This window comes from Phacochoerus africanus, chromosome 4 (assembly GCF_016906955.1).
Source record: "Phacochoerus africanus isolate WHEZ1 chromosome 4, ROS_Pafr_v1, whole genome shotgun sequence".
Taxonomy (NCBI): domain Eukaryota; kingdom Metazoa; phylum Chordata; class Mammalia; order Artiodactyla; family Suidae; genus Phacochoerus; species Phacochoerus africanus.
Genome location: NC_062547.1, coordinates 16655994 through 16682685, shown reverse-complemented (window position 1 = coordinate 16682685; position 26692 = coordinate 16655994). Strand labels below are relative to the sequence as shown.

At 51.9% G+C, this 26692-nt stretch overlaps 2 protein-coding genes across 4 annotated transcripts; both read right to left on the bottom strand.

The window, feature by feature from the left end:
• Positions 1 to 1905: 1905 nt before the first annotated feature.
• Positions 1906 to 13303, bottom strand: PSMC3 (proteasome 26S subunit, ATPase 3). Of its 2 annotated transcripts, none has more exons than XM_047775757.1 (13): positions 13286 to 13303; positions 7341 to 7418; positions 7013 to 7096; positions 6308 to 6433; positions 5768 to 5872; positions 5605 to 5667; positions 5209 to 5346; positions 4625 to 4768; positions 4348 to 4496; positions 3532 to 3628; positions 3161 to 3306; positions 2240 to 2321; positions 1906 to 2084 (listed from the first exon to the last, which is right to left on the bottom strand). In XM_047775757.1, the coding sequence occupies exons 2-13, from the start codon at positions 7413 to 7415 to the stop codon at positions 1974 to 1976; spliced, it is 1320 nt and encodes a 439-aa protein (XP_047631713.1). In that variant the 5' UTR covers positions 7416 to 7418; positions 13286 to 13303; the 3' UTR covers positions 1906 to 1973. The 2 variants fall into 2 exon arrangements, with proteins under 2 accessions (XP_047631713.1, XP_047631714.1); XM_047775758.1 differs by lacking the exon at positions 13286 to 13303 and adding an exon at positions 7562 to 7578.
• RAPSN (receptor associated protein of the synapse) lies at positions 12558 to 26574 on the bottom strand. 2 transcript variants are annotated; one of them, XM_047775760.1, is made up of 8 exons: positions 25272 to 26573; positions 24334 to 24672; positions 16413 to 16571; positions 15767 to 15865; positions 15575 to 15697; positions 15028 to 15081; positions 13286 to 13485; positions 12558 to 12851 (listed from the first exon to the last, which is right to left on the bottom strand). In XM_047775760.1, exons 1-8 carry the CDS (start codon positions 25461 to 25463, stop codon positions 12779 to 12781), a joined length of 1239 nt encoding a protein of 412 aa, XP_047631716.1. In that variant the 5' UTR covers positions 25464 to 26573; the 3' UTR covers positions 12558 to 12778. The 2 variants fall into 2 exon arrangements, with proteins under 2 accessions (XP_047631716.1, XP_047631717.1); XM_047775761.1 differs by lacking the exon at positions 15028 to 15081 and having other exon boundaries at positions 25272 to 26574.
• Between the last annotated feature and the right edge of the window lie 118 nt (positions 26575 to 26692).

The window sequence follows — 26692 nt, the reverse complement described above, 5'->3', positions numbered from 1 at the left end:
TTCATTAAAAAGAAAGGAAAATGAGCTTTTTTTAGGGCCGCATTGAGGCATATGGAGGTTCCCAGGCTAGGGGTCCAATCGGAGCTACAGCTGCCAGCCTTTGCCACAGCCTCAGCAATGCCAGATCCCAGCCATGTCTGTGACCTACACCACAGTTCACGGCAACGCCAGATCCTTAACCCACTGAGCAAGGCCAGGGATCGAACCAACTTCATGGTTCCTAGTCAGATTTGTTTCCGCTGCACCACGGTGGAACTCCAGCTCTTTGTTCTAAACCACATGCTCACCTCTGAATATGCTGCGTGCTACTAGAAGAAGGGGGAGGGGGAGTCCCACAGTTTTCTCTCCCACCTTTAGCAGGCTGCTGGCTGAGGGAGGCTGGTGCAAGAGCTATGAAGCCCCAGCTGGCTGTATCCTCAGCGGAGAGTGCTTGGCTCTGACTCAGTACCTTCAGCAGAAAGGGATCTACTTCATCTGATTGTGCCACACTCAGGACCTGGAGGTCCAGGCCTAATGGAACCAAGCAAGGAGCCCAAGGCTGTCCCACCAGCCCCTCCCCTCCTGAGCCGGGGGTGGGGGTGGGGGTGGGGGGCTCCCTGTGTTGGGCCCCTGCTGGGCGGCAGATGCACATGCAGCCCTGGTACTCAGCCCACTGAAGGAGGCAGTGCAGCCCCATTTATAGATGATGCGAGGGCAGGGGGTGATGTGGGAGTGGGGGACAGCTGAGACCAGGGCAGGGACAGAACCTGAGCACTTCAGAAACTCTGCTGGGGCTCCTTGGAGGGATGGGAAGCCAGTGGGATCACCAAGGAGAGAGCAATGGACATGCACCCACTCAGGATGGCAGCTTGGGGGCAGTGTGACCAGAGGAAGGGGAACTCCACCTAGGTGGCATTCAGTCACTCCGGGCACGTCCCTTCTGGGGAGGCGACGGGAAAAGGATGAGAAAGGGCTTTTGCCAGAGAGCAAGTGAGAGCTGACAGAGAGCTCTGAAGGGCTGCTGCTTTGAAAGGCCATTCAGGGGTGGTCAGAGCTGCTGAAGACAGCACAATATAAAGTAGGTTTCATTCTCAGACCTGGATTTGAATCCTACCTCTGCCCACCCAAGAGTTGTGCCATCTTTGCCCGTAGGCTCAAATGCATCTATAAAATGGGGTCACCCTGTCGGTAGTTCCTGAGGTTAACCAGATAAAATTACACAAAGACCTGCATAGCACCTGGTCCAGGGTGAGCCTTCAATGAGCGGTGAACCACACCAGGGCAGGTCTGAGGTGGGGGAGCTGGAAGGCTGGCAGACAGAAGACGAGTAAGATCCTGAAGGAAGGTGACAGGATATGGGGCCTGACAGGAGTGGGGCTGAAGGCGGGACTGGGGGAGGTAGAGAACACAGCATGACCACTGCTTAGGCCTAGCAGGGCTCTGAGTAGATCCTGCTCAAGGTTCATTTTTCAACCAGAGGAAATGGGCCGACAGAGCTAAACGCAACGTGTAGAGAAACAAGAGGCTTGGGGGCCAGGAAACAAGGGGGCAAAGACCCAGAGCCTGGCTTCCCAAGGAAGCAAGGCTGAGGGCCAGAGCACCAACATTCAAAAAGGAAAGACTAGTCTGGTTTCTCTTCAGGCCCCTCATGCTAGAGCTACAATGCCATAAGCCTCAAAAGTGCAGCGAGGGGGGCGGGCAGGGAGTGTGGAGAGAGGGGTCTGGAGGGACATGGTGGGGGAGGCAGAAGGCGCAGGAACAGCTGTAGCACACGCCATTCTCTCCCTGAGGGCCTCACCCCGACAACTGGTTTGAGGCCCCCACTGTCTCAAGTTTCCAGGCAGCAGCACCTGAGGAAGGGGCCTCCTGCACGTGCCTCCACTGCTCCACGCAGAGCCCGGGGATGGCAGACAGACAGGTGGCAGGAACCTGAAACCATCCTTTATTACGAGTCTTGACCAGCAACAGACCAGACAGCAGGTGTGGCTGCGAGCCTAGGCGTAGTACTGCAGGTTGGCCTTCTTCTTAGCCTGGACCTCCAGGATGCCCTCCATGTAGTCCTCGTGGGTGAGCTCTGTGGCGCCCCTGCGCAGCGCGATCATGCCCTGCGCCCCAGGACAGACAGGCTCTAGGGTGCCTCCCCACACCCTCACCTGGCTCCCCACCTGGATCCCAGAGGCCTTTGCCTTCCCAGCCTCTTCCTCTTCAGCACCCTCCACCAGCCAGACGACCACACCCTGTCCACCCACCCACCACTCACCGCCTCCACACACACAGCCTTGCACTGGGCCCCGTTGAAGTCATCTGTACAGCGGGCCAGCTCCTCGTAGTTCACGTCAGGACTGGGGGTGGAGAGACGCAACAGGCCTCAGTTACTTATGGGGAGGGGACGGGAGGAACTGATATCCACCCACGTGCCCCATTGAGCAGCGAGGTCCATGCACCATGATCACGGGTGAGTCCCTTCCCCACTTGTGCCTTATTCTCTTTTCCGTGTGAGATGGGTAGGGTAAGACCAGGTTATTTCCAGGGTCCCCTGTGCTCTAGCCTTCTAGAAATCCACCTGAGACTCCAGGCATGGATCTGGCCTGAGGCCAAGGAACAGGAAGTTGTGGAGACAAAGGCGGCCATCCCTCCATCTCCGAGCAGCACAGGCCGTGCGTCAGCACAGTGCTGCAGCCGCCACTTACTCGTCTCGTGCCAAGTACTGCACCTGAGACTCCAGAGCCCCGTGAGATCAGAGCCCTCACCCCCAAGACCCAAATAATAAAACTGAGGCTTCGAGAGGCTATGCCACCTGATGACAGTCACACAGATCCAAACCCAGGTCTGTCTGGCCCCTGGCACAACTTCCCTGGGCCATGTTGGGCTATGCTCGCCTGCTGGGGCGGGGGAGGCCAGGAAACAATGCTTCTGGCCTGCATGCCTTCCAATTATGGGGCCGGGGTGGGGGAGGTGGGAGAGGTGGACTCTACAGAGCAGAGCACCTAGAATTAGGGCCTGGGCCCCAGCGAGGTCCTGCACCAGGCATCTGGGGAGAAATGGAGGCGGCACACCGAAGGGCGCTCTGTGTGAATGGGCCATAGGTGGGGGGGGGGGGGCCCGGGAAGGTCAGTACAAAGAGAACAGAGATGGCTCTGCTGCTGCCTCTCATGTCTCAGTGCCTTGTTTCTTTGCCCACCTGACGTTCATCTTTCGGGAGTGGATCTGCATGATTCTGGCCCGGGCCTCCTCGTTGGGCATTGGGAACTCAATCTTGCGGTCCAGGCGGCCTGAGCGGAGAAGGGCAGGGTCCAGGATGTCCACCCTGTTAGTGGCTGCAATCACCTGAGCAAGGGGAGAAGCAACAAGCTGAACTAAGGAGGAAGGGGTTCAGAGACAGGCAACTGCCATGGCCACGACAGGCAAAGAGGCTGCCTAGGCACCATCAGGTGAAATGGCAGAAGATATTCACAATATACCCTAATCCTCATTCCAGCTGCACCAACTAGATAACAAAGATCCCCTGACCTTAAGCCCCATGTTCTTCACCTGTGACGTGACGATACTCACCTTCACTTGGGTGTTGGGCTGGAATCCATCCAGCTGGTTCAGAAGCTCCAGCATCGTCCTCTGCACCTCCCGGTCCCCGGCCTTCTCGCTGTCAAAGCTGGGGCACAGGAGACCCAAGTCAGGAGAGGCCTCCCCTCCTCCACCACCAGAAACTCAACCCAACCCATGCAGGGCAGGTAAAGTCTCATTCGACTTGAGGCCCCCAGCCCAGGGAGTGGCACAGAAATGGTGTCACAGACTGGAGAAGCTCCTGGGAGCAGGGTCAGGCTGAGGATAAAATTAACCAAAACCCACAGATCGAATTGAAACTTAAAAATACAGAGATCTGGCCCAGACGTGTTGTGAAATAGGGAGCCCTGGCAGATGTCCCCAAGGTAATGTCCCTCAAGCTGAAAACACATCAGCTGGGCCCCTGACCAATGGAGAACAGGGAAAAAGGAAAAGCACACCCCAGAGAGAAAATAGCAGGTATAAAATCTCTCCCACCAGCATGGGCCTGCAAACCCAGGGGATGCTGTGCAGGGAGTGGGAAGGTGAGGGCAGGGACAGCCACATGGGGGTCTGCAGGCCACAGCAAACCTAGCATTTATCCCCAAGAGCAACGGGGAGGCCCAGGAAAGGAAAGCAAGATCTGTTGGCCTGAGGGACCATAGATATTCAGAGGAAAAGAAATGAAACAAGGAAGCTAGTTACAAGACAATTTAAGAAATATAACCACAAGAACAGCGCTGCCATCATCCTAGGGGGGGAGTAGGGAACAGGGAGGGAGAGGTGGAATTTAGAACAATGACCTGGTGGCACCGAGCACCCCCTTACCGCTTGGTACCAATGGCATCCAGCTCATCAATGAAGATGATAGACGGCGCTTTCTCCTTGGCCAGAGCAAAGGCGTCCCGGACCAGCTTGGCACCATCCCCAATGAACATCTGCACCAGCTGGGGGCCCGCCAACTTCAGGAAGGTGGCCTAGGGTGGGGGTGGGGTTGAGGGAAGCAGGCCAAAGGCATGACGAGAGGCCCCCTGATTTGAGCCCATGTATGGGGCAGAGCTTAAACTCCCACCATCTCCCTCTTCATCCCTCCCAAAGCACTCACCTTGGTCTGTGCAGCACAGGCCCGGGCCAGCAAGGTCTTCCCTGTACCTGGGGGCCCGTACATCAGCACCCCCTTTGGAGGCTGGATCCCCAAGTTCTCAAACTTCTCCTTGTGGTTCATTGGCAGGACAATGGCCTCCACCAGCTGCCAGGGAGAAGTCCTGGGTGAGGAGAGTGAAGCCCTGAGGGCTTCTACAGCCCAACCGGAATGGCTTCAACTCCTATCTGCAGCCCTCCTCCTCCAATTCAAGGACACTGCCCTCTCCCCTCACAGTCAGAGGACCCAGAATGCTCGATGCCCCCAAGGCTGGTTATGGAGTCCCCAGGAACAGCAGGATATGGCAGAAAGTCACTGGGCTAGGAACAAGGCGTCTGGGTTCCAGTCCTGGCTATGGCCCTAGACTTCCATGACCCTGGGCAAGTCACTCAATCTCTCCGGCTCTCACTCTCCTAAACTGTTACATGGCCTCCTTCTTGCCTCCCTAGGGGACCAGGAGAGTAAGAGGCACGGTGCGGGGGGGAAGTGCTCTGGGCAATGAAGCAGAGAAACACTAAAGGCTGTCGAGGCTGCGGTGCCTCCCTCACCTCCTGAATTTGCTTGTCCAGGCCCCCAATGTCACTGTATTGCTCTGTGGGCCTCTCGTCCACCTCCATGGCCTTCACCCGCGAGTCATACTCTGTGGGCAGGGTCTCCAGGATCAGGTAGGAGTCTTTGTTCACACCCTGGGGACACAGCACAAAGGCGTGAGATTTGGCCCAGCTCAGGGCCTACCTAAGTGGCTAGATGACAGGTGTCTATAGAGTGAAAGGAAGGGTATGGGATTGGGCAACACATGAATCAAAGGGCAGGCAGACAGGCTCTCCGGGCTGCTCTGCAGACATTCGGGACCAACAGTGACCTGGGCTGGGGCAGGGGCTCAGCCGGCTGATGGGAGAAAGCTCACTGGAAAAGCCCTGTCTGGGTTCAGGGACACCACTCACCACCAAGTCTCCTGGCTTCAGCTTTTCAGCATCCACCAACCCAATCACAGGTAGAAAGTATGTCTGTAGGAAAGATTCCAGGTGCAGACTCAGTAACTGCCTTCAGTAAGGCTCCCTAGTCCTGTCCCCCATAGACCCATCCTACAGTTGAAACCAGCCTCACCTGTCGTGTAGAGGTTTTGATCACTGCACACTTGCCCTTCCTCTGGGAATCCAGGTCAATATTGGCACCATCTTCCTCTTGGTCATTGGGATCAACGTCCAGAAGCTGGGAAAGGAAAAAGCTCAGCTTAAGAAGCCCTGCTCAGCCCCCTGACCTCTCCAGAGCCCAATACTCCTGGGGCCGAGAATACTCACAGGACTGACCACCCCTATCTCACGCCTCAGACTAGCCCTGAGCCCAGCAAAGGTGTAGTTAATAAGCCAGAGGATTGGTTAAGATTCTGTTCAGGTGTTGCTTCTCTGCACGGAGGTCCTCTACCCCTCAAGGAAAAACAGCCAGTAGGAAAGGAAACGTGAGGAGGCCTTTTCAGCCCCGTGTATCTCCCCTGGAAATTCACTCTACAGAGGAAACCCTAAAAAGTATGCCCCTTACATGCGATTAGGCCTCCAAACGCCCACCCACTCTTTCCCCAATGGTCCCCTTGCAGGTTATCTCCAAGCCCCAGTGACCCTCTCTCTTCCCCTCCACATACACACACACCTCGATGACGTTGGAGACCAGGTACGGCAGGGTCTTATTCACTTTGATTTTCTCACTGTTCTCTTTGATCTTATCCTTCATGGCTTGGAGTTCGTGGGTGACTCGTAACACTTCACTCTTCATGATCTGGGGTAGGGGTGAGTGGAAGCAAACATTCAGCCTTAGCTCTCAGCTTGTCCTAGGGCCTTGTAACTGGTGAAGTCCAGGTTGCCCAAGGGACCCTCCTGCACCCGTGCTCTCAGCTCTAAGGCTCCCTGAAAGCTCAGGCTGTGTCCACAACCAGCAGAGGTCAAAACAGAAGGCCAGTCTGGACACCTCCTGGCGAAATAGCTGGAGTAAAGGGAAAAAGAACATGACTTGAGTCAAGCAAATAGAGATTTTAGCTTCTGCCTTTTGTTACAGGCTGTGTACTTCACCAGAGTAAAAAAAAAAAAAAAACCTCTGTGAGCCTCAGTTTCTTCATCTGTAAAACGGGGATTTCCTAAAAGAGGGATTCTCCAGAGGAAGACTGAAAGACCTCGCTGGGAAAGGCAGTCTGATGAGTCCTCCTCTCAGGCCTGGTCTCCTGCTACCCTCTCTTCTGGCCCCTTTTAAAGTTTAGTTTTCTTCTCTCTTTTCCTGGTCAGAGGGCGGTCCCCACACCGCCCCTAGGGAGGTCGAGAAAGACGTGAGAGTAGCAGCTGGGATCAGGGGTTGTGCGCCCACCTTGATTTCACTGTCCAGCAGCCGTGTGCGCTGCACGATCTCTTCTGTGGACATCTTGAGTACTTCCTCCCCGATTCCATCTTGCTGTGAAAAAATTTTTTATTAAACTCAGGGCAGCTAACTAATGACTGTGAGCTCAGCCTCAGTTTCCTCACCCATAAAACCATAAGACCCTTGCCCACATCCCCAGCGGCCCCAACCCCCGGACCGGGCTAGCTCTTGACCCCCCCCCGCCCCCGCCCCCGCCCCCGCCCCCGCCTCCCCTCCTGACAAGAGCATCTCTACGCTGGCCCCCGGCTCCAAGACCCCAAGCTCTCCCGCCGCGCACCTCAGCCTCATCCCACACCGTCGCCATCTTCTCCTGCCGAGTCACTGGACTCTCGAGCTGCGGCAGCAGATTCATTTCCTGGAGGAGAAGGGCGAAGATTAGACCGGACAGCAGCCGTGGCGAGAGATTAATAATGTCTTTCTTAACTCCTGCGCTTGACTAACGCCAGCCCTCTTTCTCCAAGTCCTGACTCTCGACAGAATTAGCTTGCGCCGCGTTACCACAGCGAATCTGCGTCTGCGATTCAAAAGACGAGGCCCGGGCCACAGGACCCGCCCCTAAGGCTCCGGAACCGTTCCCGCCCTCGTCCTGTTTATGCCATCGCAAGAGGTAATGCGCTATTGGCTGACACGCGCAGAGGGGGCGTGGCCTTGATGTAAAAACGAAAGAGGAAGGAGAAAAGAGGGGAGCGAGACGGCCTTTGGGCAATGTAGTCCTAGTCCAGCAGGCGCATGAAAAGGCACTTTTGCTGCTTTTGGCGGGGGCGGGAGCGAGGGCGAGGGGTGCATTCCCGGCAAATGGAAGTTCCCAGGCTAGGGGTGGAATCGGAGCCACAACCACAGCAACTCGGTATCATAGCCTCATTTGCGGCCCACACCGCAGCTCGCGGCCAAGCCAGAACCCCAGCCCAGTGAGCAAAGCAAGGGATGAACCCGCATCTTCAGGGATACTAGTCGGATTTGTTTCCGCAACACCACAACAGGAACCCCTGAAAAGGCATTTTTGAAGCGGGGCTTTCAACCTCAGAAACTGGCCCAGTTAAGAATTAGGGAATTCTCTTAACGGAGTTCCTGTTGTGGCTCAGCAATTACCAACTGACTAGTATCCCGGAGGATGCAGGTTTGATCCCTGGTCTGGCCCAGTGGGCTAAGAGGCGTTGCTGCAAGCCTCTTGGTAGGTCACTGATGTGGCTCAGATCTGGCATTGTAGCTGTAGCTTAGGCCGGCAGCTGCAGCTTCGATTTGACCCCTAGCCTGGAAACTTCAGTATGCTGCAGGTGTGGCCCTTATAAAACAAAAAAATGGGAGTTCCCATTGTGGTTCATGGGAAATGAATCTGACTAGCATTCATGAGGACGCAGGTTCCATCCCTGGCCTCGCTCAGTGGTTTAAGGATTCTGTGTTGCCTGACCTGTGGTGTAGGTCATAGATGTGGCTCGGATCTGTCGTTGCTGTGGCTGTGGCATAGGCCAGTGGCTACACCTCCAGCCCTAGCCCCAGGAACCTCCATATGCCACGAGTGGAGCCCTGAAAAAAAAAAAAAAAGAATTAGGGGATTCCCTAAAAGAGGGTGGGCCTCATCCAATCAGTTGAAGATCTGACTAGCACAAAAAGGCTGACTATCCCCAGAGAAAGAGGGAACTCTTCCTGCCTGACTGCCTTGAACTGGCACATGGGTCTTTTTCAGGATTGGGACTTGAACTGAAACATCAGCCTCTTTCTTCTAGGGTCTTGTACCTGCTGGCTTTCAGACTAGAATTTACACCATCAGCTCTCCTGGTTCTCAGGCCTTATGATTTTGATGAAGCTAAACCATCAGCATTCCTGGGTTTCCAGTTTGTCAATTTACTCTACAGATATTGGAGATTTCCCACCTCCATAAATATCTTTTTTTTTTTCTTTTTATGGCTGCACCCATAGCATATGGAAGTTCCCTGGCTAGGGGTTGAATTGGAGTTGCAGCTTTGGCTTACACCACAGCCACAGCAACACCAGATCTGAACCTTATCTGGGACCTACACCGAGGCTTTGCAGCAATGCTGGATCCTTAACCAACTGAGCAGGGCCATGGGTACTAGTTGGGTTTGTTACCACTGAGCCATAATGGAAAACTAGTCAGATTGTGTCACTCTGTTCACAATTCTGTAGCAGCTACATGATTCACTCAGAGTAAGAGCCAAAGTCCCTACAATGGCCCACAGGGCCCTGGGGGTTTTCATTCCCCCACGACTTTCTCCAGGACCTTGACCCCCACTCCTCGCCTCCCTCATCAGTTACAGGCCTCCTTGCTTCTCTGAGACCAGGCTATGTCTTCTCCTACCTAGAATGGTCTTTCCAGGATATTTGCTTCACCACCACCCCTCACCTTTGCTACTTCAAGTTTTCTTCTTTTTTTTTTTAGGGCCACACCGAGGCACATGGAGGTTCCCAGGCTAGGGGTCCAATCGGAGCTGTAGCCACTCGGCCTACACAGCTACAGCAACACCAGATCCAAGCCACATCTGCGACCTACATCACAGCTCACAGCAACACCAGATCCTTAACCCACTGAGCAAGGCCAGGGATCAAACCTGCATCTTCATGGATGCTAGTCAGGCTCATTAACTGCTGAGCCTCAATGACAGGAACTCCTTTAAGTCTTTGCTTGAATGCCTCCTTCTCATCCAGACCCACCTCACAGCCCTGTAATGCTGCAGCTCCCCCTCCTGGCCCCTCCCTGGCCCCACCCTCCTCAACACCTTACACTGTACTACTCTTACTTTTTTTTTTTGTCTTTTGTCTTTGTTGTTGTTGCTGTTGTTGTTGTTGCTATTTCTTGGGCCGCTCCCACGGCATATGGAGGTTCCCAGGCTAGGGGTCGAATTGGAGCTGTAGCCACCGGCCTACGCCAGAGCCACAGCAACTCGGGATCCGAGCCGCGTCTGCAACCTACACCACAGCTCACAGCAACGCCGGATCCTTAACCCACTGAGCAAGGCCAGGGACCGAACCCGCCACCTCATGGTTCCTAGTCGGATTCGTTAACCACTGCGCCACGATGGGAACTCCTATTTTTATTATCATATTTTTTATTTTGAAGATCATCTCAAATCGAGAGAAAGTTTGCAAATTTAACACAAATAGTTTTTTTCCTGCATCATTTGAGAGGAAATTGCTGACCAGCAACCACATCACCTGAAATACGTTGGTAGGAATTTCCTACAATCATGGATACTTTCCTACTTAACCACAATACAACCTTCAGTATCAGGAAGTTAACCTTGATATATTTCTACCATCTAATCCTCAGAATCCATTCACCAATTGTCCCAGTAATGTCCTTCACAGCATTAATGGACATACTGGATCCAGACTTGGACCTATCCAGAATCGAGACCAGAGTCAGGCATTGTATTTAACTGTAGTTCCTTAGTTTCTTTCCCTCTGGAATTATTTCTCAGTATTTCCTTGGCTTCATGACCCTGACCGTTTTGAAGATTACAGTTACTTTGTAGAATGTTTCTAAATTCCTGTTTATCTGGTGTTTCCTCATGATTTCACGTTCAGGTGATTTATCTTTGGCACGAATATCACAGAAGCAATGCTGAAGTGTCTCACTCCATTCATTCAGGTAGCAGCTGATTTCATTTTGTCCCATTCTTGGAGAATGTTGACCTTTCTCACTTGGTTAATCTGGTGTCTGCCAACCTTCTCCACTGTGAGGTTGCCCTTTTCCACCCATAGTTCCAAAGACCATTCAATCCCCATAGTCTTTGGAACTATACAAATATCCCATTCTTCATCAGATGTTAAATTTATTCATTTATTTATTTACATCAGTATGGATTATATTATCCAATAAATAAATCATTGCTATGGACTGAATAGCTGTATCTCCCCACCCCTCCAAATTCATTTGTTGAAGCTCTAACCCTCAAGATCAGGCATTTGGAGGAAGGGCCTTTGGGAGGTAATTAGGGTTAGATTAGGTCATGATGGGATTAGTGACCTTATCAGAAGACAAAGACGAAGATCTTGTTCCCTCTTTCTCCACCCACAAGCACAATGACACAGTGAGAAAGTGGCTGTCTGCAGGCCGGGGAGAGAAACCTCAACAGGAGCCAACCCCGCTGGCACCTTGATCTTGCACTTCCAGTCTCCAAAACTGTGAGAAAACACATTTTGGTTGTTGTAACTACCCCGTCGATGGTACTGTGTTATGGCAGGCAGCCTGAGCTGACTAGGACTATCTTTTTTTTTTTTTTTTTTTTAACAGCTGCACCTACACCACATGGAAGTTCCCCAGCCAGGGGTCAAATTGGAGCTGCAGCTTCAGCCTATATATCACAGCTTGTGGCAACACCAGAAACTTAACCCACTGAGCCAAGCCAGGGATCAAACCCACATCCTCACAGAGACAATGTTAGGTCCTTTACCCACTGAGCCACAATGGGAACTCCAGGACAGTCATCCTTAATGGGCCAGCAGGAATCCATTCAGTCTGGCTCATGTGGCCTTTTGAGTTATTTTCTTTCTGTGTGTGTGTGTGTGTGTGTGTGTCATTTTTCCATTTCTTGGGCTGCTCCTGAGGCATTGGACCCCTTCCCCGACTAGGGGTACAATCAGAGCTGTAGCCGCCGGCCTACACTAGAGCCACAGCAACTCGGGATCCAAGCCGAGTCTGCAACCTACACCATAGCTCACAGCGACGCCAGATCCTTAACCCACTGAGAAAGGCCAGGGATCAAACCCGCAACCTCATGGTTCCTAGTCGGATTCATTAACCACTTCAGCCACGACAGGAACACCCATAACATCTTTCTAACAGACTTACTATGTCACTGGTTTACTGTGTTTACTGTTATCACAGGCTCCTCCCCACCCCTGCTTGTCAGCATTTTCTTTTTCTTTTTTTTTTCCCTCTGGCTGCCTCTTGGCATATGGAGTTCCCATGCCAGGGATCAGATCCCAGCCACAGTCTTGACCTAAGTTGCAGCTGTGGCAACACCAGATCCCCGGTGCACTGTGCCGGGCCTGGGATTGAACCTGTCCCAATGCTCCCAAGGTGCCACTGATCCCATTGCGCCATAGTGAGAAGTCCCTGCACTTTCAACATTCATTTATTTATTTATTTATTTATTTTTGTCTTTTTGCTATTTCTTGGGCCGCTCCTGCGGCATGTGGAGGTTCCCAGGCTAGGGGTCCAATCGGAGCTGTAGCCACCGGCCTACACCAGAGCCACAGCAACGCAGGATCCGAGCCGCGTCTGCAACCTACACCACAGCTCACAGCAACTGCCGGATCGTGCACTTTCAACATTTAAAGGTTCTCTTCACTTGTAGCATCTTGCCTCTAGCTCACGATGACACCCCAAGAACCCGGAGGGCCAGCTGGAGGCGCTCATTCATACATGCAGAGGGACAGGTGCCTCTGAGAAAGCTCATCATGTGTGGGGAGCCTCACTCCCATCCTCCCCCATCCCTCAGCCGTCAAGTGGGGAAGGTCAGAATCGCTGGGATCAGGTACCAACAGTTTATTTCTCTATAAAGAGCAAAGTACAAAGACGTGGGGAGGGAGGCTGGGTCTGGAGCAGCAGCACTGGACAGGGCCCAGGCCGTGGCAGCCGCCCCAGGTGTAAACAGGCATCAGAAGCACTGCCAGTCTGGCGGGGCCGGGGTGAGGGGAAGCTCCAGGGTGAGGGTAGAGGAGCAGGGGAGGCGAGGTGGAGGCCTGGCAGGGTCACACAAAGCCAGGCTTCATGGATGAGCGGCGGCAGTTGGGGCAGCTCCGCGTCCCATTGTTCTGCAGGCACCTTGGGAAGCAAAGGGTTCTGTCCACTCACCGGGCCTGTCCTTCCATCCTGGGCTGGGCTCTCTCCCCTCTCCTCCCCAGCTGCAGGTGCAGGAAGTATCCACAGCCCCAGGCTCCTGCCAGCGGCCCAGCTCTGCCCTTGCCTCTGCCTGGGGAGGCCTCCAGGGCAGAGCCTGGGCCGAGAGGCAGGAGACTAGGATGGAGGCAGGTCTGGCCTTGAGTGTCTAAACCCCATGACCTGTGAAAGCATTTCAGAATCCCCTTTGGGGAGAATAATAAAAGAATGTCCACCTCGTAGGGCCGCTAGGAGGATTCAATAAGTTAAAAGATGGGAAACTCTTAAAACAGGCATGGTCCGCAGAAAACACTATGCACCCGTTTGCTGTTCACGTTGCTATTGTGATTAGGCCCCGAGTGCCCCGGCGGGGTGCTCACCGGAGGTGGAAGATGTGGGAGCAGGGCAGCGCCTGCAGCCGGCTGTTCTTCTCTCCTATGGACTCGCCGCACAGGCCGCAGTAGAGCTCCGTTTCCTCCACGCACTCGTGGAAGCGCACAACGTGCGCGCGCAGCTCCCGCTGCAGCCCTTTGCTGCGGTAGATGCTCTCGCTCAGGCAGTGCAGCTTGAGCTGACCCAGCTGGGGCCGGCGGAGACAAGACCAAGTCAGTGTGGAGAGCAGCTGTCCTGCTGCCCTCCTAACCCAGCCCAAGAAGCTGTCCCCGCAGGGCCACCAGGCAGTCAGTATATAGGGGTCCACTCCTGGCCACATTCCTGCCTGGCTGATGGATGTAGGAAAAATGTCCTGCCCTCTCTGGGCCTGGATTTCCCCTCATGCAGAATAAGAGAGCAAGTGAGATCAGTGACCTTCACCCGACAACCAGCTGGGGGCCTCATGTTTTTGAAGGATTTTTTTTTTTTTTTGTCTTTTTAGGGCCACACCTGCAGCATATGGAGATTCCCAGGCTAGGGGTCTAATCAGAACTGTTGCCACCTGCCTACACCACAGCCACAGCTACGTGGGATCTGGGCCGCATCTGTGACCTACACCACAGCTCATGGCAATGCTGGATCCTTAACCCACTGAGCTAGGCCAGGGATCTAAACCACAACCTCATGGCTCCTAGTCAGATTCATTTCTGCTGCACCACGACGGGAACTCCTTTTTGAAGGATTTTATTGACCAAAACTGCTGCACTGACTCCACAATAATTAATTTGCTCTCCTCCTTTTAACAGGAGCTCCCACTGTGGCACAGCGGGTTAAGGACTCGGCACTGTTTCCGCGGCAGCCGGAGTTGATGCTGAGGCCTGAGTTTGATCCCCAGCCTGAAGCAATGAGTTAAGGATCCCGTCTTGCCAAAGCTGTGGCCTAGTTTGCACCTGTAGCTCGGATTCAACCCCTGACCTGGGAAATTTCATAGGCCACAGGTGTGCCACCCCCCAAAAAAACCCACCACGCAATAACTCAAGATCATTTCTGATGAGCCTGAGAAAACTGGGTAAACCAGAGTGGCTGTAATCCAGCCGAAGGCACATATATTTGGCATTTTAATTGGACCATGTTCCTGATCCCTGAGAAATGCACATCTTCTAGAAGACTTTGAGAAACTCTTCTTCTAGAAGCCTATTTTCAACATTTAAAGGTTTGGATATGAAAAAGAAAAAAGAAAAAAAATAAAGATTTGGATATGACTATTAAATTTGGAGAGGCCACATATACTATGGAAGGAACACAGACTTGTTTTTTTCTTTGTCTTTTTAGGGCCACACTCAAGGCATAAGGAATTTCCCAGAGAACTAGGGGTCAAATCGGAGCTGTAGCCGCTGGCCTATGCCACAGCCACAGCAACATGGGATCCAAGCCACCTCTGGGACCTACACTGCTGCTCACGGCAATGCTGGATCCTTAACCCACTGAGCAAGGTCAGGGATTGAATCCGCATCCTCATGGATACTGGTCAGGTTCTTAACCTGCTGAGCCACAATAGGAACTCCTGAAATTCTTACCCTGCCCTCCAACGCGCTCTCTGAGTGGAAGAGAAACAGCCAGGGTATGAGGATGGCTGGGGGCAGCTCCTGGAGACCAGTGTACGAGCAGGATCAAGGGGGCCCTCCCCCCACCCACAAGAGCCCACCCTGGGCTCTTGACTCGAGGCGCGGCAGACGAAATCAGCTCTGACCTTGTTCCCCACCTCCTCGGCCAGGTCCTGGGCTCTCTCAATGGCATCCAGAGCCTGGAAGGTGAGAGCACAGGCCACGGCTGCAGGCAGAGCTCTCTGACAGAGGTCTTGGCTCATAGGAAAGGGAGGGGCAGGTCTGGGGAGGGCGGCACTGCTGGGAGCTGCCCTGCATGCAAAGGTAACAGGAATAGGCTAGGGGTACGGCTGTAAAAGCTCTTCGGGCAGGCTACCTCCTGCCTCAGTTTACTCAGATGCAGGATGGGAAGAATATTCCTGTCTCACGCGGGTGTTGTGAAATCATAGGAGGCACTTAAAGTGTCCTGAGTTCAAACCCCAGGTCTGGCTGCTTACTAGCTGTGTGACTGGGCAAGTCTGGGGCCTTCTCCCAGCCTGGAAAATAACCTGGAATCCCCTGGCCTCATGGGCTGGGGTAAGTGTCTGAAAGAGTCCTGCCCAGAATCAGACCCACAGATTGTTGGCTGACCTACTGGCCCCAAGAGGGAGCACTGGGGAGAGCTGGGGGCTGCAGGCAAGGGTTTCGCCTTACCTTGTCCAGCGCCTTCCTGGCCACCCAGCACTTGGCCACACCCAGCAGCACCTGCACCTGCCCCAGGCGGTTTCCAATCTCAGTCATGATGCTCATGGCAGAGTCGTACCTGGGGAAGGCTGTCTGCGCAGCCAGGGAGGAGTCAGACTGGGCCCGGCCTGCCCTGCCTCCCCTGCATCCCACTGACCTCACCTCCAGGTCCCCACGGTTCCGGTGGATGTCAGCAAAGCAGAGCAGGCAGAGCGCCTGCAGGGGCCGGTCCCCATGCTGCAGGGCAATCTTCATAGACTCCTGTGACAGAGGCCAGTCACTCAGGCCTGCTCATCTGCCCCCATCCCTGGGGTGCCCTCACCCAATGGGCCCCTCTGATGGATAGTCCAGGGTCACCCACATCCTCAGAGCCCAATACATCTTTTATGGTGCTGAGGCCTCACGTACTGAACAACGGAGGACTAACAGCACCTGGCAGTGTAGACAGTGAGGCTCAGAGAGCAAAGTGACTTGACCAAGGTCACCTGGCTCCTAAGTGCCAAAGCTGGGATTTGAACCCAGGTCAGTGGAACTCCAGAGCCTGGCTCTCTTCTTACCTAAAGTGCCCCATGAAGGGAAGGGGGCAGAGGGAAGCCCCATCCCCTGAGAATGAAAGGGAGTGAGGTTTGGGGCAGAGGTGAGAGGAAGAAACACAGCCTTCAGGGGCTCAGCTGTAGAGAGGCAGGGCCAGGGCCAAGCCTCGGGGGCCTCAGTGGGCCGAGTTGGCAGGAAGAGGCCCTGCTGTCCTGGGCCACAGACCCTGGTCCACACCACCACCTGCCCCTGTCCCCCCTCCCTCCTTCCCCACCTCACAACACTCCATGGCACTGCCCAGATGGCCCAGCAGGCGATATGCCACAGCCATGTGGTACTGGCTCATGGCCCGGTACTTGAGGCTCCAGCCTTTGCCGTAGTCGTTGACAAGCTCAGCAGCCTTGCAGGGGAAGAACAGGGCTTTCTCGTAGTCCTGCAGGAGACACAGGGAAGGGGCAGGATGGGAGGGCCACACTCCACCATGAGTTCCTTCCTTCCTTCCTTCATTCTGGGGTCCAGGCAAAGAGTGATCCAGGCAGAGGAACAGCAGTCCAAAGGTGTGGGCTCTGTGAACGCAGGGCTTTTCATCTGGTTGGCCCATGTTTGGCAAGAACCCAGCACAGTTCTTGGCACTTAGTAGATGCACAGTAAGTGTTGAATGAATGAATGAATGAGAAGCAAGAGAATACGGATGGCTTCTCCCTCACACCCAGTCCCAATGAGGCCCCTCGGCTTCAGAGACACACAGAAGGCAGTTGGTAGGGATATCAGAGCCCCCACACCCACTGGAGCCTCCCTCTGGCACCAGCAGCAGCGGTTCACCAAAGGCTTGGTGACTGATTGCCAGCCAGCGTCATTGGCTCAAAGAACACCAGGACAGACTTAGGCAACGAGATCCTCCTCTGACCCTTCCTTTCTCCTCAAACCCCCAAATATCTTTTCAACCTGTTCGTTTTGAGCAGAAGACCTCACCTTATACACGATTAGGAAAGCAGAAGAAAATCAGAGAGAAGCTGCCTCATCTTCCTTACCCATCAAATCCAAAAGATCTGTTCCCACTCTGCCTCCCTCCAGCTACTCCCTGCCTCTATCAAATTAAATATAGCCCCCTCCAGGTGGGCTCTGGGACGCCCATCCTGGCTTCCTCCTACTAAATCATTCCCATCAGCCTACAGATGCAGCCTGGCATTAGCTCTTTTTTGGCTACACCCGTGGCTGTGGAAGTTACTGGGCCAGGAGTAGAATCCAAACCTCAGCTGTAACCTATGCAAAAGCTGCAGCAATACTGGATCCTTAATCCATGTTGCCCAGGTGAGGATTGAACCCACGCCTCAGCGGCAACCCCAAGCCACTGCAGAGACAATGCTGGATCCTTAACCTTCTGTGCTACAGTGGAAACTCCCTCTTATCCCATTTAAAAGACAAAAATCAAAATCAAACAACTTTTGATCCCATATCCCATTCAGCTACAGCCCCATTTCTCTGTTCATTTTTGTAGAAAGTCTATGTGATTTTTTACTTAATATCTAACAAGTTAATATGACCAAAAGAGAACTCTCAATAACCCTAATAGAAACTTATTCCTGGAGTTTCCGCTGGGGCACAGCAGGATCAATGGTGTCTCTGCAGCAACAGGGATAATGGTTTGACGCCTGGCACAAGCACAGGGGGTTAAGGATCCAATGTGGCTGCAGCTGTGGTGTGGGTTGCAACTTTTGCTCAGATTCAGTCCCTGGCCCAAGAATTTCATATATGAGGGGCAGCCAAAAAAGAAAAAGAACAAAACAAAACACACACGCACAAAAACTTGGTCCTAACATACTTTGCTGTGTACTTTTTCATTTTTGTTTTTAGGGCTGCACCTGCAGCATGTGGAAGTTCCCATTGCAGCTGCCAGCAACGCGGGATTCGAGCCACATCTCTGAACTACATACCACAGCTCACAGCAAGGTTGGATCCTTAACCCACTGAGCAAGGCTAGGAATTGAACCCATGTCCTTGTGGATCCTAATGAGGTTCGTTACCACTGAGCTACAGTGGTATGTGCTTTTTTTTTTTTTTTGCCTTTTCTTGGGCTGCTCCCGTGGCATATGGAGGTTCCCAGGCTAGGAGTCTAATGGGAGCTGTAGCCGCTGGCCTACCCCAGAGCCACAGCAACATGGGATCTGAGTCGCATCTGCTACCCACACCACAGCTCACGGCAATGCCAGATCCTTAACCTACTGAGCAAGGGCAGGGATGGAACCCTCAACCTCATGGCTCCTAGTCGGATTTGTTAACCACTGAGCCACGACGGGAACTCCGCTATGTGCTTTTTAATTTGAAGCCATGTAAATGTTCTACAAGTTTTATTTTATTTTAATATAATACTTTTAATTTTTTTCATTATAGCTGGTTTGTTCTACAGATTTTAAAGTATTAAATTTAGTTTAAAAAATCCATAGAAAATGGAAAAAAAAGAAAATGGAAACAAATGACTAACTGTAACATATATATTAATATTATATTATAATTAATTATAATTATAAGGATATATTATAATACCATCAAGGTATATTATATTTTAATAATTTTATAATGGTTATAATATATTCATTGCATACTAAAATAACCACACAGGAAAAATTACTTCAAATGACCTTAAAACATACTTGAGCAGTTCAGCCACAGTGGGATATATTATAAAGACAAAAGAATGCAGGAATTCCCTGGTGGCTCAGTGGGTTAAGGACCTGGTATTGCCATTGCTATGGCTCGGGTCGCTGCTGTGGTGTGTGTTTGATCCCTGGCCCCAGAACTTCGGCATGTCATGGGTGTGTCCGCCCCCACCAAAGAATGCAAAAAAATCATAAACTTTATTTATTCATCATCTTTTTTTTTTCCTGTGGCATGCAGAAGTTCTGGGGCCAAGGATTGAACCTGCACCACAGCAGTGACTTGAGACAGCAGTGGCAATACTGGATCCTTAACCCCTTTTAGCCACCAGGGAACTCCACCTTTCTTTAGAAAGTAATTTTTTTTTTTTTTGCTTTTTAGGGCCTCACCCGCAGCATATGGAGGTTCCCAGGCTAGGGGTCTGATCTGAGCTACAGCCACGGGCCTACGTCTCAGCGACAGCAATGCCAGATTTGAGCCACATCTGCAACCTACACCACAGCTCACAGCAATGCCGGATCCTTAACCCACTGAGGGAGGCCAAGAATCGAACCTTCAATCTCATGGCTCCTAGTCAGATTCATTTCCACTGTGCCACAACGGGAACTCCTTAAAAAGTAATATTGGTATTGACTTTTGAAACTCTTTTAGGTACTTTGTAGGATAAATTAAATATTTAATTATATTGTTAGAAACCAAGATTTTCAGTTTAAGAGAAAAGAGAATTGAGTTTGAAATAAATTAAGGAAAATCCTGGAACATTAGATATGAATTGGAACTAGCAATATATTGGCGACTGAAGATATTTAGTAGCAATGACAACCCAGTAGCAATGAACATCCTAAGAGCCCGCATTTGGTCTCTAGATACCATTTCCTACTAAAAAGAACCCAGAGGAATGGCTCGTTCCAAGTCTGGAACAGGAAATACAGCAGGCCCTCTGTATCTGTGGGTTAAACTTCCTTGCATGCAACCAACCCAGTGTTGAAAGTATTCAGGGAGGAGTTCCCATTGTGGCTCAGGGGGATAGGAACACGACATAGTGTGAGGATGCACATTTGATCTCTGGCCTCATTCAGTGGGTTAAGGATCCAGCCTTGCTGCGGGCTGTGGCATAGGTCATAGATGTGACTTGGATCTGGTGTTACCATGGCTGTGCTGCAGCTCCAATTTGACCCCTAGCCCAGGAACTTACATATGCTGCAGGTGTGGCCGTAAAAAGAAAAAAAAATTTTTCAGGGGAAAAAATTCCAGAAGGTTCCAAAAAGCAAACTTGAATTTGCCACACACCAAACTATTTATACGGACGTTGCATTGTATTAGGTATTATAAGTAATGTAGAGATAACTTAAAGTATACCGGAGGATGTACATAGGTTATATGCAAACACGACACCATTTTCTAGAACCCTCTTGAGCATTTCTGGATTTTGGTATCTTCAGGGATCCTGGAACCAGGATACTGAGGGACGACTTGCATGCACAATGAGCCTGGGTCAGGCTATTGTGCCAGAAAACAAGAATGCTTTCTTTCAAAGACTAAATGAAGTCTCATCAAAAGGACACAGGGGCCATTGAAAGGGAATTCCGCTGACTAAAGTTAAGATGATATGAGCCTCTGAAGGAACAATGGGAGTTTCCACCGTGGCACAACAGTATTGGCTGTGTCTCCAGGGCACCGGGACACACGTTCGATCCCCAGCCTGGCACAGTGGGTTAAGGATCCCAGCACGTAAGTCATAAATGCAGTTTGGATCTGATCCCTGGCCTAGGAATTCCATATGCCACAGGGTGGCCAAAAAAGAAAAAAAAAAAAAAGAACTAAAGAACAGTTGACTAAAGAACACTGCATGTATTTTAAAAAGATGAAACAAAACAAGTAAGTGTGATGGTTGAAGGCAGCTGTTAATGTCAGCTCATCATTCTGAAAAGTGTAATTAAAGAGAAAAAATTTCCACCTTTCCTTCAGGAACTATCTTTCAGAGTAACCCACTAGCTCTGATTAATGAGGGAAAGTTTTTCCTTATAGAAAAATCACAGCTAGGAGTTTCCTTCATGGCTCAGCATTTAATGAACCTGACTAGAAACCATGAGGTTGCGGGTTCGATCCCTGGCCTCACTCAGTGGGTTAAGGATCTGGGGTTGCTGTGAGCTGTCGAAGACGCGGTTCAGATCCTGTGTTGCTGTGCCTGTGGTGCAGGCTGGCAGCTGTAGCTCTGATTCAACCCCTAGCCTGGGAACTTCCATATGCTCGGGTGCCTCCCTAAAAAGAAAAAAAAGAAAAAGAAAAATTACAGCTAATAGTTGTAGAAAATATGATAGAACTTGGAAGTTTCAACTTTCATGAGAGTTGAAGTGAAAGAATTGATTCAAGCCACAAACATCAATGGATACTAAAACCATTACAGAAAATGTTGCAGAACTGAATATTCACAGCCAAAGTGTTAAGCCACAAATTAACTCGCTGGTCATGAAAGAAAGAAGGCAAAGCTGAAAACAAAGGGATCAGGTGGTCACTACCCCAGCCCTAAGTATAATGTAATATGAAGCACGAAGCCTCACATATATAGTATTCTCACCAAAAATATGTGACCTAAATCTTACCAGGTCTTTTTCTTTCTTTCTTTCTCTTTCTCTTTCTTTCTTTCTCTTTCTCTTTCTTTCTTTCTTTCTTTCTTTCTTTCTTTCTTTCTTTCTTTCTTTCTTTCTTTCTTTCTTTCTTTCTTTCTTTCTTTCTTTCTTTCTTTCTTTCTTTCTTTCTCTCTCTCTCTCTCTCTCTCTCTCTCTCTCTCTCTCTCTTTCTTTCTTTTCTTTCTCTCTCTCTCTCTCTTTCTCTTCCTTCCTTCCTTTCTTCTTTTTTTTTGGCTGTGCCTGCATCATGTAAAAGATGTAAAAGTTCCTGGGCCAGGAATCGAACCCACAGCACAGCAGCAACCCAAGCCACTGAAGTGACAATGCTGGATCTTTAACTCTCTGTGCCCCTGGAGAACGCCACCAGGTCATAATTGTCCATCTCATTGAGATTGGACAACATTAATTGGATATTGGAGACAATTAATCTGGTTTCTTCAATATCATGGAAAGTAAAACAAGAGTAGGAATTTTCTATTGAAAGCCTCAAGAGACATAATAACCATGGCAATGGGTGGTTCTTGTTTGTGTTCTGATTCCAACAAACTAAGAGTAAAAGCGTATTTTCAGGACAAGTAGAGAAATTTAAGAGATAATTGTTCTCTATAGTGTGTGTGATAACAGCATCGTGATTTTGTGGTAAAGTGTCCTGATATCAGAAAATGGTCTTTTGTTTTTCGAGAAATGCCTACTGGTCTGCTTTGGGGTAAAACATCTTGATGTCTCTAATTTTATATCACAACAGGTCAATAAAAAATACATAAGTCAAACACTGCAAAATAGGAATTCCCATCATGGCTCAGTGGTTAACGAATCTGACTAGCATCCATGAGGACACAGGTTCGATCCCTGCCCTTGCTCAGTGGGTTAAGAATCGGCATTGCCTGAGATGCGCTGTAGGTCGAGTTGCTGTGGCTGTGGTGTAGGCTGGCAGCTACAGATCTGATTCGACCCCTAGCCTGGAAATTTCTATATGCTGCGGGTGCGGCCCTAAAAAGCAAAAAAAAAAAAAATATATATATATATATATATATATATATATATATATATACACTCTTTTTCATAGAACGAGGTAATATATTTATTTATATATATATTTATACACACACACACACACATAAATACTTTTTCTTGGTTGCGCCCACAGCACACAAAAGTTCCTGCCTGTGCCAGGCATCAAACAGGCATCACGGCAGTGACAACACCGGATCCTTAACTTGCTGAGCCACTGGGGAACTCAAATAGAGAAAAATATTAATAATTGTTAATTATCAGTGGTGGGTATATGGAGATTCATTATATTATCTTCTCTGTTCGCCTGTGTGGTTAATTTTCTTCCTAATAAAAAAAGGTTTTAAGGGACCCCTATCTATCCCTTTCCAGTCCTACAGCATCCCACCGAATGGCTTCCCCATATATTTAGTAGCTGGAAACAAAATCCTCAGTGTCATCATGGGTGATTCTCATTTCTTCACATCCCATTTCTATCCATCGGCGTGTACACACTCCAGGACTTATCAAGCATCTACTATGTGCCGGGCAAAGATATCGCCTATGAGCATCCAGGCCAAGCCCAGCCTGGAAAGAGAACAAGTGCTCTGGGCCAGAAGCCTGTGGTCACTGGCCCCTGCCAGTTCCTTCACAGTCTGTCTTCCCCCCTCTCCCTTCTCTGACCCCCCCACCCCCACCCCTTCTCCTACTGATACACCTGCTACAGCCATGCTGGCCTCCATCCTTCCTGGAACATGCTGCATAAGCTCCCTGCAGGGAAGAGCTGTGCTTCAACTGTTCCCTCTTTTTTGTTCTTTTTTTTTTTTTCTTTGTCAAAGCAACATCAGATCTGAGCCAAGTCTGTGGCCTACACCACAGCTCACAGCAAGCAATGCTGGATCCTTAACCCACTGAATGAGGCCAGGGATTGAACACGCATCCTCCTGGATCGTAGTCGGTTGCTAAGCCATGATAGGAACTCCCTCTTTTTTGTTCTTTTGCCAATGTCCCATTCTCCTGCAAGTCAACAGATGTCCCCTCCATGAGGTCTTCCACCTGCCCTGTTTGAATTGCCACACCCCATCCTCAGCACTTCTAACCCCTGTCCCTGCTTGCCTGTCCCCTAAGCATTTTCTAGCATGCTGCATAATTGACTCTCGGATTGTATTCATTTGTCTTTCTCCCACAGCGAGAATGCAAGCTTCATGAGCCCGGGGGCTTGACTGTTTTCACTGCTGCACTTAGGCCAGCAGTGCCTGGGACAGAGCAGATGCTCAGTATACATGTGAGGAATGAATCCCTACAACCATGCTGAAAGGTGGGTCCCATTCTCCCTCATTTCATAGGTTCAGAGAGGAGGGGTGGCTTGCCCAAGATCAGACAGCAAACATGGGGCAGTGCAGGTTCACGGCCTATCCTTACATAATAGGAGCTTCCCATCCCGCAGGAAGTCAGACAGATGGAGGCTTAAATTCTGGCTCTGCCCTTCCTGACCACGTCTTTTTTTTTTTTTTTGTCTTTTTGCCTTTACTTGAGCTGCTCCCACGGCATATGGAGGTTCCCAGGCTAGGGGTCTAATCAGAACTGTAGCCGCTGGCCTACACCAGAGCCACAGCAACTCAGGATCCGAGCCACGGCTGCAACCTACACCACAGCTCACGGCAACGCCAGATCCCTAACCCACTGAGCAAGGCCAGGGATTGAACCCGCAACCTCAGATTTGTTAACCACTGAGCCACGACGGGAACTCCCTGAGCACGTCTTTACCTTCTTGGTAAGGCTTTTCCCTCTCAGACACCAGTCTGCCTCATCCCTACCTAAATGGGAGGACCGAATGAAGCGACACAACAAGGAGCATGGCTCAGGGAGGTTCTCAGGGCGCCCCAGCCTCCACCGCCCTCCCCAGGGGCCCAGGCCCACCTTGACCTGGGCGTAGAAGCTGCCCAGGCTGCAGCAGACGCGGCACTCGAGCATGGCATCGTCGTTGTTGTGGGCATAGCGCAGGGCCTTCTCGAAGCTCTCCAAGGCCTTCTGGAAGAGGCTGAGGCCCAGGAAGGCGTTGCCCATGCTCAGGCTGACCTGGCCGCCGAGCTGGGCGCCTGCCCGGGTGCCAGGCAGGCCGAGGCAGGTCTTGCAGTAGGAGATGGTCTTGTGAAACTCACACAGCTTCTCATTGCTGCGTGCCAGGTTCAGGTAGCTCTCCAGGAGGAAGTTGGCATCCTCCAGCTCTCGAGCCGTGTCGATCTGCACCACAGCAAACTGCCCGCCGGGGGTGGTGGGCCGGGGCCGTCAGCCCCGACTCTGAGCCTTGGCCCTGAGCCTTCTCCCCCTCCAAGCCTCAGAGCCCAAATCCTCAGGCGCAGAGTGCCCACCCCAGTCCTCAGGTGCCGCCTCTGCTTCCCAGCCACAGACCAGAAGCCGCAGCTGGGAGCCTCCGCCTCCCAAGCCCAGACCCACAGCTTTTGCTTTTTCATCCTGAGCCTTGGTCTGCAAGCTTCACCACCACCCGCACCCCCCCAGCCAGCGCCTCCCCACACCCCACCAGGCTCAGACTCAGAACCCCAACAGGAAGGCTGGGAACCTAGACTTAAGGATCTGGCTTTGAGCTCCCCGAACCCTGAGGCTAAGAAGTTCAGCCTCAGAGCCTCAGACACCGAAGTTCAAGGCCACAGGCCCAGATCTGAAGCCAGGATCCAGCATCTAAGACCCAGGGCCTTAGATGCAGATTCAGAGCCTCAGGCTCCGGCCACTAGCCTGTGGGACACAGGGGACCCTGAGGAGGCAGGAGGGGGGCCAAAACGCCCGGGAGAGACCTTACGCTGGCTCCACCCTCCCACTCCGGCCGCGGGCGCTCCCACCTTCAGCATCTCCTTGTATCGGCCCATCTCCGAGTGGGCCGTGACCAGGCAGCCCAGCACCCGGAAGCGCCCCACGAGGTCGGAACTCTTCTCCAGCACCTTCATCCACACCTGCAGCGCCTTCTCTGTCTGGTTAGACTGGTACAGCTGGAGCCCCTTCTCGATCTGCTGCTTCGTCTGGTCCTGCCCCATCCTCAGAGACCCTCGCCGCCCGTGGAGAGACCCTGGTGGCTCTGTGCCTCTAGGCACTCATGGCTGGGAACCCACTGTGCCAGCTGCCCACTGAGCCCTCAGAAGGAGTGGGGCCTGGATGGAGAACGGGCGCCACCCTGGGAACAAAGCTGGTCCGGCCCCTGTCTGCAGCTGTCCCTGCCAGTTGGGGCCACGTGGCTGCTGAGGAATGTCAGGCACAAGGTCACGCGGGCCTCTGCCGCACCCACCCCCAAGCTGGGAGGAAGGTGTTCACTGCCCCCCACCCCCCTGCCCCGGACAGCCCCTTGGGGCATCTCTTTAGCACCTCTGACAGCGGCCCTGAGCCCCCTGGCAGGGCAGGCCTCCCCGCAGCCCTACCAAGGAGCTGCCTCCAGGAGTGGGCCAAGAGCGGGAGGAGGCAGGGATGAGGCTGGGCACATGGGCGGCCGGGAGGCTGAGGCAGGTGCCCAGCACTGAGCCCTGCCTCTCCTGCATCGCAACCTCCCCTCTCTGCCCACCCTCCCGAGGCTCTGTTCCTGTGAGTCACCAGCACCGAGGTCACTTACCCTCGGTGACCCTGTTCACACCATCCCCACACGTCGTCCTAACTCACAGGCTGGCCCAAGCCGATCGCTCACCTCTCTGGGCCTCAGTGTCCCCCTCTGCAAAATGAGGCTCTAACAGGCTAATAAACCCTAACTCGCAGGCTTGTTGGGAGCAGCATCACATGGTGGGTAACAGCCTGGACCCCAGAGCCAGCTGCCAGGGTTTGAATTCTGACTCGGTTGCCTGTTAGCTGTGTGGACGGCATGACTTCGGGCAGGACGTAATGCCTCCTACTCCACTGGATTGTTAGGGGGACTACATGACTGCATCAACAGTGCCCGACACCTAGGAAAGACTGTGTGACATGAGTGACAGGTTCTCTTGAGCTTTGTCCCTCTACTCTGTGGAAAACTGCCCACCCGGAATAGAAGTTGGCCTTTGAAGGTTTAAAAAAACACCCAACTCCAACCCCAGTCCCAGTTTGAAAGAGTCCTTGGGAGTTCCCTTTATGACTCAGTGGTTAACGAACCCAACTAGGATCCATGAGGATGAGGGTTTGATCCCTGGCTTTGCTCAGGGGGTTAAGGATCCAGCATTGCCACGAGCTGTGGTGTAGATCGCAGATGCAGCTCAGATCCTGAATTGCTGTGGCTGTGGTATAGGCCAGTTGCTATAGCTCTGAT

What these genes read in the sequence shown, in the direction of transcription:
- RAPSN (XM_047775760.1), bottom strand. Translation starts at nt 25,463, where the DNA reads ATGGGGCAGGACCAGACGAAGCAGCAGATCGAGAAGGGGCTCCAGCTG. An exon ending in CCGAGGAGGTGGGGAACAAG is followed by an intron (nt 13,486 to 15,027) that starts GTCAGAGCTGAT and finishes CGCCGGCCCCAG; the next exon opens with CTGGGTCAGCTCAAGCTGCA. An exon ending in TCCCACATCTTCCACCTCCG is followed by an intron (nt 12,852 to 13,285) that starts GTGAGCACCCCG and finishes TTGCTTCCCAAG; the next exon opens with GTGCCTGCAGAACAATGGGA.
- PSMC3 (XM_047775757.1), bottom strand. Translation starts at nt 7,415, where the DNA reads ATGAATCTGCTGCCGCAGCTCGAGAGTCCAGTGACTCGGCAGGAGAAG. An exon ending in CCTGTGCTGCACAGACCAAG is followed by an intron (nt 4,497 to 4,624) that starts GTGAGTGCTTTG and finishes CCCCCACCCTAG; the next exon opens with GCCACCTTCCTGAAGTTGGC. An exon ending in TCCCGAAAGATGAACGTCAG is followed by an intron (nt 2,322 to 3,160) that starts GTGGGCAAAGAA and finishes CTCCACCCCCAG; the next exon opens with TCCTGACGTGAACTACGAGG.